Source organism: Catharus ustulatus, chromosome Z, assembly GCF_009819885.2.
Source record: "Catharus ustulatus isolate bCatUst1 chromosome Z, bCatUst1.pri.v2, whole genome shotgun sequence".
NCBI classification, from domain to species: Eukaryota; Metazoa; Chordata; class Aves; order Passeriformes; family Turdidae; genus Catharus; species Catharus ustulatus.
Window position 1 is genome coordinate 10,200,524 of NC_046262.2, and position 18,710 is coordinate 10,219,233.

The following is an 18,710-nucleotide window of genomic DNA, read 5'->3' on the forward strand; positions in this document are numbered from 1 at the left end:
TTCCATGTTAAAAAAAATTCTCATCCCAAAAGCCATCCACTGCAACAGCTGTGTATGTGATTGCATACCTGTCTCTTTGCTGATCTCACCTATGTTTATTGTGTTTATCCCCTCACTTATGTCCATAGGTGGCAGGTTCATGCTGACAAACCATCTCTCTGAGGCTGATGTTGAGCCTCTGACTGTGGAACTGTCTTCTCTTCATCATTTTTCAACCCTTCCTACTCCTGTCCTTTCCAGTCCAGGGCAGATTCCCAGTGACAGGGGATAAGTGGGTTTTAAGCTGACATTAATGCTTTTAGCTCTGTAGGGTCACAGCTCGGTTCTAGTCCATCTTCCAGGACAGCAACCATCACACCGACAGGTCGACAAGAAGGTATCACACACAGAATCACACACACAGAATCACACACACAGAATCACACACACAGAATGACACACACAGAATGACTAGGTTGGAAGAGACCGCCACGATCATCGAGCCCAACCCAGCCCAACACCTCAACTAGACCATGGCACTGAATGCCACATTCAGTCTTTTTTTAAACACATCCAGGGATGGTGACTCCACCACCTCCCTGGGAAGACAATTCCAGCATTTGATCACTCTTTCTGTAAAAAACTTTTTCCTAATATCCAACCTATATTTCCCCTGGCACATCTTGAGACTGTGTCCTCTCTTGTTCTGTCAGTGCTGCCTGGAGAAAGAGACCAACCCCACCTGACCACAGCCACCTTTCAGGGAGGTCACCCCTGAGTCTCCTTTTCTCCAGGATAAACAACCCCAGCTCTCTCATTGTTCCTCATAGGTCTTGTGTTCCAGGCCCTCCACCAGCCTTGTTGCCTCCTCTGAATAGACTCAAGCATTTCAACATCCTTCCTAAACTTCTGCTCCCTGATACCATCTACCATCCCAGGAGGACAGCTGTCCTGAGCACAAGCTGTCTTCCCACTAAAGACTGAGGCAAAGAAGGTGTTAAGCCTTCTGCCTTCTCCTCATCTGCAGTTACTAAGTTCCCTCCCCTATGATCATGGCCTGCTTGCAGAGCAGCCACAAAACACATCTAAGAATGAGAATGCTGCTCACTTAGCCCAGCGCCGTAAGAAAAAACATTTGAATGAGGACTGGAGAAGTCATGCCTTTCCGGGGCTCATGGCACATCAGTCAGTACAGATGGAAAAGGACAACCTCCCAGGATTCTCACTGCCACTCAGTAACCTGGCTCCAGTCATCTACTCCTGCAGCAGCTCAGAGCTTCTGTCTCAGGAAAATCAGTCTTTAGCCCACAGCCTGCTTTGTGCAGTCACAGAATATGAAGAAGTCACATTTACAGTTTAGAAGATGCTGGGAATGACTGCACATGGCAAACGGATGTGTAAGGGCACAAGGATTATAGAAAGAGTAGAAATAATGGGCACAGAATGTTCCTTGCTTGTGTCTTTGAACATCTGTATTTTTAATTATTGATCACTAAAACACTGTTCTGTGCTAGCAAACGCACTGCTGGAGAGGCTCTGAGAATAACTGATGCTGTGGCTGAAGGCCTCACCTGCTACTTGGCTGAGCACTGGAAAAAAACAATTCTTATTTTGCACATTCCAGCAGTCTGCCAATTAGCTAAGTTCTGCTGCACCCTGACTGTACTTCCAGATGACCTGACAGCATGGGATGCTTGCTGTGTGTCAGGCTGAAAATCCCACTCAGGATGTAAAAGGGACCCTGCTGGCTCTTTGGTGTCAGGGTAAATGACAAGGCACAAGGCTGACTCACCAAAACAGGTTGTTCCCAAAGCGGATGAGCAAGGAGGGAAGAGCAGGGAGGGCAAAGCTCCCTCCAAAACACCGGGCTTGTTCTCTTGTAATCACAGCATGGTCAGAACAGCAAATTAAATGGAGAGGCACAGTCATACATTGGGCAGCAAAGTACAGATTTCTGATCAGAATTTTCACAGCTCATTAAAACAAAAACAAAGCACAGAAAAAAACCTTTCTATAACCTCTGAAGTTTTTACACCTCCAAAGGCAGCACTACCAACCTCTGTCCAAGTTTTTTCAAGCCTAATGAAATGCCTCTGAAAAGCAAGCACGCAGAGGCAGGGCTGGGAGCAATTCTGGCAGATGAACCTGAGGATTTTGCCTAGTCATACATGTATGCTCCTGGGAAATCACAAATTCTAGAGGGAAGCCAGCTCTGCTGTTCAGTGGTGACACTATGTAGAAGGCAATGACTGGCATATTGACCCCTAAATTTTTGGATAAACATGCAAACACATAGAGGATGTGAGCTATTTAAATCAGTGCAAGTCTTTCCATCATTTCTGTAGAGTTTAGATAAAACTCATCTGAGCAAGAAGATAAACAAGATGCAAATTTGAGATGGATGAGGGATTCAGAAAGTCTGTTGAGACCGTCGTAGTGATGGGATGTTGCTAATGGGCCATTGCTACAAGAGAATGAGTAGCAAGAAGCCTCCACAGAGGCTTGGCATGGGGACATTGAGAGGAACGGCAGGAACTGGAGGGTGAGGAGGGGGAATCAAGAGAACACACGCTCAGATTAATAAAGCAAAGAGGACAAACCAGCTAAATGATCTCCGCTGAGTCTGAGGATTAGTGACCTTCTGTTTAAGACTTTGGCTCTTAAGAGAGGATTTGGAATAAAGCTCATTTCTTCAGAGCAATTTATTTCTCAACACGTGTGGCTAAGTCTGCTCATACCTTCCAGGAAACATAAAAGAAGGGAAGAAAAACATCTCTTAGTTTCTTAGTCCTGCTACATTTTAAGGAAGGGGAGAGGGAAGAATTTATATCCACTATCAAGTAGAGGATTTATATCTACTGTCAGTGTAAAATACAGCAGCCATGCTTCAGAGGGGACTGCATGCTCCAGACTTCAGGAGCACAGTGAGACTTAGGCTGTGCCTTGCAAATGTTAGATATTCATGGGCTTTCTCTCATTTTGCAGAGGTTCAGCCTGCATTTACTGTGTCCCAGCTCACAGTAGCAAAACTGGATGAGAAAACGCTCATCCAAAATCCCTACGTGCTGCTTATTTTCCATCCTCAGGACTCATACACCAGGCAGCTTGGAGCGCACGTCAGCACAGGCTTCTCATCCTTGCCCATGATAACAAGCCCCAGGTCTCAATCTCTGTGCCCTGATCCATCACTTAGCAGCATGAAGATTGGTAATATGATATAAAAAAGGAAACTAATTCAAATCCACAACAGGTTGGGGGTATTTTTTAGGTCAGTTATGAGAATTCTCTTCCCTGAGACGGCATTTGGAGGCTGCAGTCTCCAGGACCACTGTATTTGTTTTTCACTGTGTAGTCAGTGCTGTTAATATTTTAACAAGGAGCTCCCACAGAAATGTTTGCCCCTTGGCCAAGGGCAAAAGGACAGGAAAAAATTCCATTATTTTTCCTATTAAAGCAAAAATATTTTCTTGTGGACATAACCAAGAGAATGCCCTACTAACACCAGGCAAAGCAGCTGCTTATACTGAGCAGCACTTTGTGTTGGCAGCACTTTTGCTTTAGGAAGGAGGTGAGGAAACAAAGCAAAACAGAGCAATCAATCCATGCAACCCAATGTGCCTGGGAGGTGGGGGTGCTGTGAGACAAAGCTTTCCGTGATAACCAGTGATGGTTTTCTTGGGGTGATTTTTCTGTAATAGAAAGGATGTAAAAAGATGATTGCACTGCCAGGAAGATAAATCCCCAAAAACTTCAATAAAACACAATCCCATCACAGACAGAGAGACTGAACCACCCCCCTCCACTATAGCACGGGCATTCATATACCCCAACAGCCAACCCTACTAAGGAATGGATTTGCAAGCCAAAACATGATGTGCTGAGGGACTGCAGCCATTGATCCTGGTTCCTACAGTATCCCATCCCCACACATCTGGATGCATTTTGAACACACTGCTATGTAACAGTGCAACAAAATCTTGCAGGTGCTCCAGAGACAACTGCTGCTGCCGGGACAGGGACAAAGCAGTCATGGCAAGGACATCCAGCCTCCTGAGGCACTGACAGTGCCTCAGTATGGCATGGCAGGGAGCTGTGCCTCATGGAAAATGAAAAACTTGAATATTAAAGAGTGACCACATTTGGAGGGGAAGGATGTTTCTCCCAGAAAGAAAATATTTCCATTGTAGGAGCAAAGCAGTTTATTTTAAAAATTAATTCCATTCAAACTTCTGAGGAAAGGGAATCTCAATAAAAAAGTGCCTTGAAAGGTTTACTCTTCAGAAAAAAACAGTTTTCAAACCACACTCAGATTTTTGAGCAGCTCTTCTCACACACAGCAAGATTTCACTGCTCACAGCCCCACAGCACATGCACTGCTCTGCAGGTACAGGTCTGTTCCTTGTCTGTAGGGCTCACAACAAGGGAACAGAGAAGACTGCCCTTGTAAAGACCCCTGTTCAGGGCAGACTGTGCCTCTAATTACAGCCAGGAAGCGCATGATTTTTTTTGCAGCACCAGCAAGAACCCATTCTTTGACAAAGAACGTCAAGATTTCACCCAGCAGGGCCCAGGACTGTTAATGACTGCAGTACCAGGCAGCACGAAGGGCTATACACATTTTGAGATCTGTGATTTTGTTGGACATTTTGAAATGTTCTCTGTAATCAGCTGCTAGCACCTAAAGAGAGGCAGGACTGTACTTAGAATGTCCATATATCACACACCTACTGATGGCACTGATGTGTGAGGAGGAACAGGACTTTGCCTTCCTGGTTCCAGCTGTCCTGGAACATAAGATACATGGTAAGCATTGAGGAAAGACCTTAGCTCTACTGAAAACCCTCAGCTTCAGGTAAAGTAAAAGCTCTGCCTTCAGTAGTGGCACTTGAAGCTCCCTATCCATTGCAGACCTGATTCCTGAAGGTCTTTCGCAGCATCTTAAAAAATAAACTGATTTCCCTGAAATTTGGCGTGCTGTATCTGAGGAGGAGTCTAAGCAACTCTCTCCAGGACACTGACTGAAAAGGAGAGACTAAGAAAGCACTGTGCAAAGGTATGGCTGTCAAAACATGTCTCTCTCCATTTTTTTGGAATCAACTCCAGTTTGTGGGTTAAAAAGAAGCGAGCCACTTCTCTGACTGTATTCTCACATATGGCAATGTTTGGTAATTCTTGGCAATGAGAAAGATGATATTTTTAAGGAGTGGTTGGGTTTTCTCAATGACAAAAATTATAATAATATCTCAAGTTTCTACCACATTGTCATCACTGGTAATGTATCTTACTCTGCTTTTCTCAAGAATGAATTTGGAAATCTACTTAGCACTGATTTTAAAGATTAAATGTATATGGTAGCTGTGTCCAAGCACTGCAGTTATGCTTGATGAAATTCATATCAAATATTTCAAACTGAATTATATTCATGACAAAATAAATTTTTTTGCAATGCTCCCAGGACTTGCTCAATGAAGCCCCATTCAGTTATGTTCAAGAAATGAAGGATTCATCTGTCACCTGTAGAAATACTAACAGCCTCCCTCCAGTAAGTGAGTAATAGCCCAAAAGGAGTAGAGTAGATCCAAACTACATAGGAAGTTGTTGTCTGGAGGAACCTAACCCACATATTTTGGAGATACAGTTGTATAGACAGAAGATAAATAAATAGGCAGAGTTTTGACTAACCTTTGTTCAGTATTCCAATACAGCTCATTTCCCTGTGTTTGATAGACACACACAATTTGCTAACTCTAAAGAGAGCAATAATTTTCCTTCAATTGCTAACATCCCCGAAAATGACACCACCTACGTTATTTATCTCTAATGTAATAATACCCTGTTAAGCAAAGAGCTTTGATGATTTTATTGCTGCATAATGTTTCACAAAATGAAAAGAAAGAAAAAAAATAAAAGAAACAAGTTCAGCAATAATCAACCCATCTCTGCTGTTTACATGGAAATCAGGTGCAATTTAAATAAATGACTTTCCTTTAAAGAAGTCATATTCAGCTTTCCTAGCAAGGAGAAACAGATGAGTGGTACTCACAGCTGGCTCCTCCAGTAAGTGTTGTGCTGCTCTTACTGTGTCTGACCCCATCACCACTCCGAGTCACGAGGACCTGTAGGCACACCAGGGAGGTCCCTGTCTGCCCAGGGCTGCCCCATCTGTTCCAGCTGCAGTCATCTGCCCCTGCATCAGAGGCTGACCACATCTATAGGACAGCCAGCAGAAGGGACTGGGTGCCCTCACCTCTTCCCTCTTGTTTTCTGGTGTATTGGTTCAGCCCCTTGGAACAGGGGGGATTCGGATGGCAGGTTGCAACTTGAGCTGAGGTACTCTGAAGCCCAGAGTATGTGAGAATACTTCTGCAAGCCCTGATGCAGAGGTGGGAAATGGCAGAGCTGTGACACCCCCATGCCAAATCCTCCACTTTTAAGGGAATAAATCCAAAGATTCCCTATAGCATCAGTTTGAAAAACTCCTTCATCAGGCAAGGTGGAGATGCCCTGAAACACTTGGCAGGTGCGTAATAAATACATAAGCAGTGATTTTGCTTGCCTAATCCAGCCAGTGCTGCAGGAGCTAAGGCAGTATTTTACTTTCACTGACCATGTGCAGGTTCCACTAAGTAAGTCACACCACAAATCAGAGCACTCACAGCCCCTTGCATCGACCTGGAAGTGTTTCTCACTCAGCCAGAGAATAATAGAGTCAGAATTATTATTTAGTGTGCTGTACTGCCCCAACAACACCTTGAAAAACCAAGGGGAAAAGAGCTATGCCACTTCCACCACAGCAGCTATATGGAATTACTCTAGCAAGCTTCTTCATGGAAGCAGTCTTCCCAGAAGGCAAGCTGATGTTGCCTTTCAGCCTATTATAAAGCTAGACAGAATTATTTCCCTTCTGAAGACTCCAATGGAGAAAGCTACTGAAAGACTCTCAAAGTATCCTCAAGCACTCCAGATGAAGAGCGTGGGAATATGGGGTCGGAACTGCCAGCCAGCTCCCTGATAGGCAAAATCCAGCTCTCCAAACTGGGAGCATCCTCAAGGTCCCAAACTGTCATCCATCAACATCACTCTTGTCAAATAGCAGTCAACAGTAGGTTAGGCAAGGATGCTTTGGATGCTGAAAATAAAACAGGTTTTGACTAAGAAATGTCCTAAATTTTGGCCTAAATTGGATGTATAATATTCTAAAACAGGATTTTAAGAACAACAGTGGCCCCACACTGCCAAAACTCTGCCTTCGTAATGGCCAGAAAAAGTAAGGAAAATGGAGCACTTGGTTCCCCTTAGCTGCAGTCACAGCTTGCTGGTTTAATAACAGAGCTTTCCAAAAAGAACAAGCCCTAAATTAAGCCTTCAGGGACAAGCCAAAAAGTACAGATATCCAAATATTTTCAACTTCATTGCTATTATCTCTCTTTTTGCATTATTAATAAGATAACATTATTGCTGCCCACTGCAACCAATCCCCTTGAATTTAGAAACTGTAACATCTGCCAGGGGGAAACAGCAAACTAACTGCCTTTTGCCATAAACACTCTCAAATTTGGAGGTGCCACTGATTGATACTGCCACAGTGGCAATATTTATACATTCATTGAAACACAAGCTAGGAATTTCAGAGTGTTTTTTTCATACCTGTAAAACCACAGAAGGTTGAGCTGCCCAGCACCCACAGATTGAGGAGTCATTGCTTTTATTCTGCCACATGTCGGAAAGGGGAGCAATGGCCAAAACTCCTGCCACATTCGCTGCCAGTTTGGATCACTTCACTAGGACTGGGTTTCCAAAATGTCCATCCCAAAAATAAATTCCATTTTGGCAAAGTGGGGGGATTTCATGCCCTCAGGTACATTGTAATCTCAGGTATGAATGAACATTTACATCCTCATCTACAGCAGAGAATGGGTTTTGCTTTTGCAAAGCAAAGGGTAATGTGAGAAAGTCTACCAGCATACAAAGCACAAAACTGGGACAATAACTGATTTTACAGCATGGAATAGCTGAATTAAAATAAAACACCACAAGGATAATCTATCATTGCAAGAATTTTAATTTTTTATTTAACTCCTAAAGATTTCCTTTTCTGGGTCAAGAGACATCAGAAGAGAGCAAAAAAAATCAAAGGGAAATTATTAAAATGAAGTTGTTCCAAACTGGAAAACACAAAAATGTCTTGCTTTTAGAAAGTCTCAACATTTAGCTGTCAAACACGCTTCCCTCTACTGAAATAATTCAACAAAAATAAGAAGCACCTGTAAAAATATCTTCCAGTGCTGCTGCGTCTGCATTCATTTTTGCTTAAGGAAACAGTTTTATACAAACCCAGGAAGGGTCCTGTTTTAGTGGAGCCCCTCTGGTGATCATGACGTATAATTTTTTGACCCAGTGACCCCTGAAAATTTTCCAGCGGAAGTGTGAGTAGCACATGTAGGCTAAGCATCAACTCACTTTTGTTACTTATTTTCTGCAAGACCTTAAGAACGAACCCAGGGCTCTCTCAGGGGCTGGAAAGCAAAGGTCAGAACCTCCACTCCTGGACTTCCATCAGTATCAATTGTGACTTGCACCATGGGGCACCAGAGGCAGCTGCTGCTGCTGGCAGCTCTTCCACCCTTACCTTGCTCCGGTGACATCCACGCCGACCATCAGCTGTCCGTTCAGAGAAAGGATCTCGTCTTTCAGGCGCACTCTTCCACACTTCCCGGCTGGGCTGTTCTTCTTCAAGTCTGTCACCCAGATGCAGCCAACGTCGAGCACAGGCCCCTTATGTGCCTTCCTCTTCTTTCCTCCCCGACGCTTCTCCCCATAGTCCCCCAGAGCAGGGATATTCCCAAAGCTCAAGCCCAGCACCTCATTTTTCCGCATCTCTTGGGCCAGGTACATGGTGCAGATCTCCGTATCCAAAGTCCCACAGCTTCCTGGCTGCAGATTGCTCTCATCCACCGAGAAGTTGAGCTGGATGTACTCGCTCAGCTTCTGGACGGCGGAGCGGCACAGCTGCTGCTCGGCTCCCTCGGCCCCCTCCCGCCGGCTGTTCTGCAGCCACTGGCACAGGAGGGGGAGGAAGACCCCCGCGTTGTCCTGTGTGATGGGCATCGCTGTCCCTGGGCATCCCCTCACGCCCTCAGCCCCAGCCGGCTCCCTGCTCGCCCGCCGTGGCCCCCCGCAGCCCCTGGGGACATGCCGGACTGGGGCTGCAGGTCCAAAGCAAGCCCCATCTAGTCTCACGGAGATTTCGGGGGGGTTCCAGCTGACCAGGAGCAATCAGGGGAGGATGTTTGGTGTACAGGCGCTACAGCCGGCCCTACAACAGGCTGGCTGGTCAAGTTTGCGAGTGTCTGTGGCTGTCCAGGCCTGCCTGCCGCCGGTGTCCCCGCTGCGTCGGGAACAAAGCGTCCTTCCCACCGCGATCACCACGGCGTCTCGTCCTGCAAGGGCAAAAAACCAGCGTGGTTAGAAGTGCCAGAGAGCCGCCGCAGGTGCCGGCAGCCGCGGCCCGCGGCCCAAGGCCGGCCCGCCCGGCCCGGCCGCTCTCCTTCTGCGATTTACCACTTGAGGGCACCAGCTGCTCTGCTCAGCTGGGGAGTAAAGGTCACCACAGCTCCCGACCTTCGCGGGGGAACGGGGGCTGCCGGGCACGGGCGGTGCTCCTGCCGCAGCCCCAGGGCTCTCGCCGAAGCGGGGAGGACATTCCTGCCAAACCCGCTCCAAGTGGGGAGCTGGAGGGGCACCGGCCTCGCCTGCGGCTGAAGCGGGCGGCTCTGCCGTCCAGTGATTTTGGGCTGGGATGCGCTTAAACCGGTCTCTTCCCGGATTTATCTCTGCACGAGGGATGGGCAGCAGCAAGCACGAAGGGTGCGGACACCGATGGGGTCCCTTCCTTCATGGCAGCAGCGGTCACAGCGACCTTGTGGGTTAGGCATCTTAAGGGAAGTCACTGTCCAGCTTCCCGGGAGAAGAGCAGAGCGAGTGAATTCCCCAATTTCCTCAGTGTAGAGAGGGAGGCACACAGGTAACCAGGAGTCGGTGGGTGCTGGGGGTTGGCAGGCAACAAGGTGAGACAGGTTTTTTTGCCAGGATCATTAGGATCTATTAAACAAGAAAAAACACTAACACGAGTCAGTCTGGTTGACCGGATTCTTTCAGGGCTTTGTTTTCTAGCAGTGGGTGCTGCTCAGTGAGCTGTGCACCAGGAAAGCCGAAGAAAGCAGCAGCTTCGAGCTTTCAGCCTTGCAGGTCTGCTCTTGCAGATGTGTATGAAAGGCTTGTGTCAGGGAGAAAAGCTGTAGAAAGAGCTTATAACCCCAAAAGAATGAGTGTAGAGGGAGGCTCTTCCAAAATGCTGCTGCCCTGAAGCTGTATCCAAAGTCCAGCCACCTCCTTGGCTGTGGGGCACTACCTAGATGGATAGGAGTGACCCCAAGAAAGCTTAGACAGGGACAACAACAGATCAGGGCCACATGTGAAGCTCATGCAGGAGGACACCAGCATCTTCACCAAGACAGTGATGTTACACCAATTGCTCAACAGGGACAGACATCAGCTTGGGAAAGGAGGAACTGGCCCCCTGCTTACTGAGAAGCACTTCTGAGTTAGGGTCAGGATAGGAAAAACAGGGAAGAAAAAGGAAAGGATAAAAACTAACTGCCCAGGCACAAACAAAACAAGAGTGGATAATACAGACACAGATTGACCAGGAGAAAAGGTTAAATCCTCAGGACATTTTAGATACCTAATTCAACACTAGTGAATATGTGGGTTTTTTTTAATACAGAACGTAAGTCTTATTTACAATCTCATGTTTAAGACAAAAGCAATGATTTGACCGACATAACTGAAACTTGCTGTAGTAAGATCTAGATCTGAAATATTGATCTGAAAATGCATAGCTTACATGTGGACCAACAAAGAAGAAGTAAATGCAGAATCCCTTGGCATACCAAGGATGATGTGTATATTTGCTCTGAGATCCATAACACAGGGAGAAGAACTGCTAAATACCTGATAATGGCTGATTCAATGGTAGTGAGAAAGTAGAAGTATGAGATATATGCTAGGAAAAGAAAGCAGCAGGAGATGGAAAGTCCTGGTACCGTCAGAGCAACATTCTCACATAATGGATAGGGTCAAGTAATCAGCAGGGAAGTGCCTGCAGAGAGAAAGGTGTTTGGGGTAAGAAGATGGAGAGAAATTCGTGTAAGAATTCCTAAAAATCAAGGGTTTGGGAACAGCAAAACAGAAATGCCTGGCTTCAGTACATTAAAAAAGAAAACCCTGCTAGGAGAGAATTCATGGGGAAGAGTTTAAAGGAAAAGAAATCAAGGTGAGTTGTAGTTTCTCGAAGAAACAATATTTTGTGCTTAAAAGGCCCAGGCACAATAGCATCTCAATGAAGAAGGATCAGAAGACTTGGCAGCATCACGGGCTTTTTATTTTCCTCAAAGACAAGAAGAAAGAACACTAAAAGGTTACTGAGCACAAGTTTAAAAAAAAGTAGTGTGAACATATAGGCAAAAATAATAGAAACATGCCATTATAAAAAATGAAATGAATCTTGCAGAGGATAAAAAAAGTTACCCTTTATATGCATATTAATACCAAGAAGGCAGTCTGGAAGAATGTTGCTCAGAGAGAGTTATTGAAAAACGACACCAAAAGAGTCAATGCTAGTTTGAATTTTGCTTTAGTCCTTGTTAAAATTACTAACTATGCATGAGGGATTAGTACACAGTGGCATACAGTATCACTACACAGGCATACTGTCCTCTCCTCTGCCTGCTTCAGGTATTTCCAGTCCAGCAGAGTGGGATAAACCACCATAAATTTCCTTCAAAACAAGCTAAAACCATCTCAGATACCTCACTGTTGGTCACTTGTAACTCAAACAGGTAAGGGGGCAGAATTAAGGACACAGCAAAAGCAGTGGCTCTCTTTAAGGGTAGAAAGAGAAGCAGGAGAAAAACGTGACATCAGTCAATCTAGCATCAATTATCCTACCAACTCCAAACCAAACAGAGAAATAGTTTGCATGTATGTGAAAGAGAACAAAAATATAAGCAGCAGCAGACACAGGAGAGGCAAGAATAAAATAATGTGAAATTATTTTTCTTTTCATAATGGAAAATTTGTTGGATGTCATTTATCTGGGCTTTATTATAGCTTTTGTCACTGTCTCAACTTTCTCATAAATATACTAGGAACATATGATTAAATGAGACTACTATAAATCCATACCCAGGGTGTAGTTATTAATGACATTCTGTGAAAACAGAAGGACACTGCAAGTGGAGCTCTGCTGGATCTATATAGTCTAGTTCTGCTCAACACATTTATTAGTGACCTGGACAATGAAAGCGAGTACACATATTAAATCTGCTGATTACACAAAGCTGGGCATGTCTGCAAACACACTGGAGAACAGGATTAGCATCTAAAATATCTTGGCAAAAATCAGAAAAAGAGACTCTAAAAATTAGGGTAAAGTTCATCAAGGACAAATGCTGAGTACTACAAAAGAAATATCTCACTTAGAAAAGGTTGGCAATGTGGCAAATCTTTGGCAAGAGATGCAGTATTTTCACAGAATCACAGAATGAATTGGGTTAGGAAGGAATGTGGTCTCAAACCCCCATGCCATGGGTAGGGACACCTTTCACCAGCTTGGCTTTGAGCATTTTTCCGGGTTTATAGGGCATCATTCAATCATTCAATCTCCTGCTATTGGAGAAAAAGAAGGGTCATTGTCCCAGGATGTGTCAGTGGGGACAAAGCCAAGAAGGCATATGAAGTATTCCTGTAGCCTCACACGGAGTTGGGAAGGTCTCAGCAGCTAAACTGCCCTGTTGGAGCAGAGCTCTGATATGGCTTGCCAGTCCTGAAAGTGTGGCTTACTAAGAAATACTAAAAAAATTAGGGCCTGTTAAAAAGGAGAAAGTATTGCAAGGTGTGAGAGCACAAGTTAAAGGTCCTTATGTACTTTGAAATGCCCCACAGTGTCCAAGAGGAGGAAAGCAGTCTGTTCCTCTTGTCCATGATGTAGTGATGTATGTGAATCACATCCAGGTAGATTTAGGGTAGTGGTTAGGTAACACTCAGAAGGATGAAGAATATCACGGCACTGGGGAACACCATCTCAAGTGCTGGAGTCTCCGTCACTCATGGTCTCTGCAAAAGGTCAGACATCTGCCGTGAACAATGACTGGAGCCAATATCTCTTGGGTTGTGGAAGAAAGTAGATCTGACCATTTCAATCCCTCTTACTTCCTTCAACATCATTTTCTGTCCTAATGAAAGTACAGTAAGAGGTCATTTAATGGATACCATCCTGTGAGTTATGACAATGACATCTTTGTGACAATGACACCCTTTGTTTTAGCAGCAAATTTTGCCACAGATTTCAGTGACCACACAGAGTTCAGAACCATTCAAGCTCTACAGAAGATTGGACTGTATCATTCTTTGAGGCCCTTTTTGCCTAATAATTCAAGGAGTTTTGCTTTCAGTTGTTTATCAGTTTTGACATTGGGTAGACATATTATGGACTGTCTTTTGCCAACTGTCCTCACATCAAAAGCACTGCCAGGGTCTCCAGCCTGGAGATCTTGGGACTCCTTGAAAGCAGCTCAGAGTTTTAGCTCAAGTCTCCAAATCCCCTCTGCATTGGCAAAGGGCACTGATGTTGACTTCAGCTTCAATCCTGCAGTTAGCCGGCTGGAGCGTTCAAAGGCATCTGCATTCCACGCAAAACTCATCCATCATTCATTTAGCAACATTGCTGGAGGGCTCTCCCCCTCCATGCACACACATCCCTCCAGAGACAGAGGATGACGGCCCCCTCCATGCCGCCGGAGGCTGGCAGCCTTCAAAACCCCATTCCTTCTCCCCACAGGAAAAGCTGCGGGCGTCGATACGCTGCGGGTTGCCTGTCTACGCCCCTGAGCTCACTGCAGAGCCACGGCAGACACTTAAATTAATCATGTAGATAATTATACAGTACTTTCAAGGGATTTGATATTCTCAAACAAAACCTTCTGGCTTTGGAAAAATTACTCCAGACAAGCATAAATAGGAAATACTCCTTCCATATGTAACAGACAGCACTGAGCTGAACGCCTTCGTGCTGGTGAGAAGAGCAGCTCAGGTGCCCGTTGTCAATGGAAGCAAAAAATAGAAAGGTGGTAAGCTGTTCATCATGGGGAAAAATAGACCTGCCTGATAAAAATGGAAACCTCAACACTAAGAAGAAATTTATTTTTACTCTTGACTTCCACAAAATAAACTCAAGACCCATGTGAGAAAATTTAATGGAGTCACCATCACCTTGCTTTCTTTCTGTAGGTGACAGATCTGCCAGACCACCCCACTGCCTCACATGAAGTACAAACCTCTGTACAAAATACTCTAATTTTATGCCCACCCTGGAATTGCCTAGACTTGTCTGGAGTAAAACAAGCCAGAACTGTGAGCAGGCAGCCCTCTGGGCCCAAATACCCCTGTCCTATGGAAACTAGTCCCTGTTCCTGGGGACAACTTTCCACCAAAGAGATTTTGTCCTGCTTGCTCTGAATCCCTTGGAGGCTACTGATTCACACTCTCTGGTAATTAAATCTCCCATCTTACCTAGATCTCAGTAGTGTGGTCTGTTGAGATTTTTCATTAGCAGTTTCAAGGGTAAAGCAAATTAAGATTTTGCAATTAGGATGTTTGCAAGCACAAAACATCTCAACTGGGAAAGTACTTGGGTGGAAAAAAGGAAAGTACTGAGTGTGATATGGAAAAAATACTAGTCCTATTCGAATAGAAGGATCATGATGGTGCAGAAACAGCATGACCACTAAGTTTGAGGAGGACACACAAAAGGGATCATGGGATTTCATCTTAAAAAGACTCTCACCCTGCTAAGTACCGGTTTTAGGGCTCAGGCTTACACCCCACTGCTATGGCAGCCCATGGACTGAACCCAGAGCCAACCCACAGCACAACAGACATCCTCTTTTGCAAGAAGAGAAGCTTTTGGGCCAGATTCTCTCAGAGGATCAAAAAGTTGCTGTAAAAACCTGGATAGAGCCATGGTCCCTTCTCACCCAGCAGTGCCAACAGCCAAGTCTCACTCCTTTCCATCCAACCACAAAACAACCAGCCTCTTTGCGTGGCTGCAGCCTGGGTGCATGCCTCTTTCCAAAGGTGTACCACCAGCACCTGGTGAGCAGAGCTGCCTGGTCCCATTCCTTGTGCCCCCAGCCACAAAGATCCTCCTGGGCATCGGCAAACCCATACCCCAGCTATCACAGCAACTTTCTCATATCAATAAATCAATAAAACTCATCGAATTTCAAATAGAAGTAAAGTACACTTACATCTCTGATATTTTGCTGGAAAGCTGCCCCCACACTTTGCATTGTTGGAAATGGTCTGTATTTCTGTCTTAAATGTAGTCATAATCAGTTTATACCCACAGACATGCAGCTTCTACAGCTCTCTGTTCTTCTTGGTGTTTATCAGCTCTTCTCACCTTCATCCCTGGAGTATTTACAGCCAGAAAAATCAGCTTTTACCTGCCCTTGTTCCACCCAGCACGCCCACGTAAGATGTGCACTCAGAGGATGAAATACCTCCCAAATAAATAAACTGGCTATCTTCTTCTCCACTCCTCAGTGGAAGTTTTCAGTTATGGCTCAGAAAGTAGCACATTTTCTTCCTTCATGTCCAGACTTTTAGTTCAAAATACCAAGTTAAACACACATGATTTAGGTGAAGAGAGGCTGCTTTTTTGGGGCTTTCTTAAGGCAGAAAAAAAGCTGCCTCAAATATCTGTTTACAGAAAAATAAGATTATTTTCTTTAAATATGTTGAGGCTGGAACTGTCAAAAAGAATATGTGGATATTCAGTGCATAAACAATAAGCTTTTTTTTCTGACAAATTGAGCTTTTTCTTTCTATGTTGTCCTCAAAGGAATGATGTAAAGAACTCCAATAATCACTTCCTTGTAGGGGGAAACAGAAATGTAGAGGGTCATTAAAGTGTCCCATTACTGATTTTCAAAGAGTGATTTGTGCAAATGGCCAAGACCTAAACCTCCAGGCTAACCCCTTTGGCATTTCCAGCCTGGCCTAAACTTCCAGAAAAACATACATACAGTTATTCCAAAAATTGTTTTCATCCCCTGAGTGAGATCACTTTATAATTGCTTTAAAGGTTACGTTTGACATATACCGTAAATCTTTTTATATATAGATGAAGGCATTGTACTTGTTTTCCTAAAGTCATCTGGGCATTTCAGCACCAGAGAAATAAATCCATGACCAGCAAAAGACATTCATGTACTAATTTCTATTCAAGTGCAGCTTCTACTTATTAGTTACAAACTAATAGCAAAAAAAAAAAAAAAGTAATAGAAAAAAAATCACCTTGGAACTGAATTGAGGTTTTTCACTTAAAGACACACTATTGTTGAAAGATGAGTTTGCTGTAATGGTCTGAAGTCTGAAATCCTTCAGGACAGCAGCAAATCTGTTTCATTCTGGATTACCCAGTGGTACAAATCAGATCCGGGCACACAGTTATGTTTCTGCTGAATTAGCCAGAGTGCACATTTACAGGTCAGCTTTATGCCAGCCATAGAAAGACTTCTGATATTTGACCTGGCAATAAAAATTTAAATCTTACGCTGGGAGGCTTTCAGAGATTTTGAACAAATTTGAATTGACAGCAAGTTTTATAGCAGTCAGCATTTTATATTTCATGGCCTCGGTGCTTTTAGTACAGCTGTAGGAGCCCTAAAGCTGGATTTTCTGCACAGTCAAATCACAGCCTCAGGTTTGACCTCCACACAAGTAACCAACAGGAATACAGGAATATTAAAACTGGGATTTTTGTTCTTTAACATCAGTTGAATCCTCATCTGAGCTTGTCGCCATGGGCTCCATTTCTTGCCAAAGGAGAGGAACAGGCACTCTTAGGAGGAAATGGTTATCTGGCCTCTTGTAGGTTTTTATTTTCAGGCTGGATGCATGACATCTTTCAAGTGCACGTAATGCTCCATTGCCTAAAAAATGTGTGGCCAAGCAAAATGAAGGTATCTGAATATGATCAGATTAAACCTGCTTTAAACCAGTTATCCAGGCATACTGGGCATAGGAAAAAAATCTAATACAGCATAGCTAAATAAAGGCAGTGGTGAAACTGTATCAGTTCTTGCAGACAGGTTCCCTGCAATGCTTTCTTAAATGCCTTGATTTTCAAGTATTTATGTCTACTATATTAAAGATCAAAAGACCTATGCAAACATCTAGACTTACTAAATCAAACCTAGTAATTGCCAAGACGTTTACGGTATCAGCCCAAGCAAGCCCTGAGAACAAAGAACAGTTCACCAAGAGAACACTGGAACAGCCAAGCGTGGAAATGCAAAATTCTTGCAGGAAATATTACACTCTGAAGGGGGGCACAACAGTTAGGTAAAAACTTAATCATATACTTGGATTTGTTTTTAAAATATTGCCAACAAATAGCTCTCTATAGGACTTATTTATTTCCAGGTGCTCTCACAGTATCCAAAACACTGGCAATTAGTAAAATCTTCTCTAAAGGAAATGAGATTGTGCCCATTTTTATAAAGAGGGAATAGAGCTACAAAAAAGTAGGTGTGCCTCATCTGAAGCTTTCCTGCAGGCACAGGCCACTGAAAAATTTCGTAAGGACCATATGTGCCCCCGCTACCAGGCACCACGTGGAGCACCGTGTCCCACCAGAGGATGGGAAGAGAGCCAGGCTCTCCTCATTCCTTCTACTCTTGTTCCAGATCATCTGAGCATACTGCAGCACTGGATCACTCTCTCTGTCCAGGGACAGTACGAAGTCTACAGCAGCTTCCACCACCAGTATTACCTCAAAGGCCATAAGGTATGTCCTTGTCAGCAGCACTGCTCAGGAGGAGCTGCCTCAGTTCTCACAAAACCAACCAGTGCCTCTTGGTAGAAGCTGCTTCTTCCTTCTAGAGCTCTGAAGACATCCACTTCCTCCTTCCTCTTTATGTCCATACAACATAGGCAAGCTCATAAAAAGAGACACATTTCCAAAACACTTTGAGTGAAATTATACCAGAAATCAGGAATCATGATATCCCAGGAAGTATTTCTCCCTGGGCCAGGAACATGGTGGGACTTAATGATGTTACTGAAAATAACATGAATAGGTGAAAGCTGAAAAACACATCTGCTGTATTTCTGAAGTTAAGAGTAAAGCTCTGAACTGTGGTGTTGACCAAAGGCTCCAGCTCCCACTCCAGGTCAGGTAGCACAAGCCCTTCCCTCACTGCATGTTCCTGCAGTCTTGCCTATGTTTAAGAGCCTGATGTCCTCTGGGGACGGCAAATATGATGTATTTTGGGATGGTCAGCAATCATACAGGCAGTTGTGTTGTAGATGGCAATAAAATGCTGAGCCAGGGCTGCAATGATGCAGCTTCCCAGTTTTAGGTCTTTTGTATATTAAATAACTAGGTTAGTTGGTAAGGAACCTCCCAAGTGCACTTTTCAACATATCAAAGTGCTGTTGTTGCAAGAGGAGATTCAGAGACACAGTGCACTTTTAAACTGGAGAGACAGCTGAGCTCAAACTACTGGGCTGCATTTTCCACCATCATTCAGATGAATTAAAAAGAGACAGCAGAGGGGGAAGCATCCATCTGGCTATCCATTATTAATGAGAGGATCAAATCT

General features: G+C 44.3%; 1 protein-coding gene across 4 annotated transcripts in view; it reads right to left on the bottom strand.

The window, feature by feature from the left end:
* The window catches only part of PDZD2 (PDZ domain containing 2), a 201,808-nt gene that overhangs the window by 129,239 nt on the left and 53,859 nt on the right, over positions 1 to 18,710 (bottom strand). For 3 of the 4 annotated variants that reach the window (XM_033085233.2, XM_033085232.2, XM_033085231.2), the window contains exon 2: positions 8,609 to 9,419. In XM_033085233.2, coding sequence (XP_032941124.1) covers positions 8,609 to 9,087 — 479 coding nt within the window. In that variant the 5' untranslated portion in view covers positions 9,088 to 9,419. Of the gene's footprint in view, positions 1 to 8,608; positions 9,420 to 18,710 lie in introns of those variants that run through there. The other variant, XM_033085234.2, reaches the window with a different exon arrangement.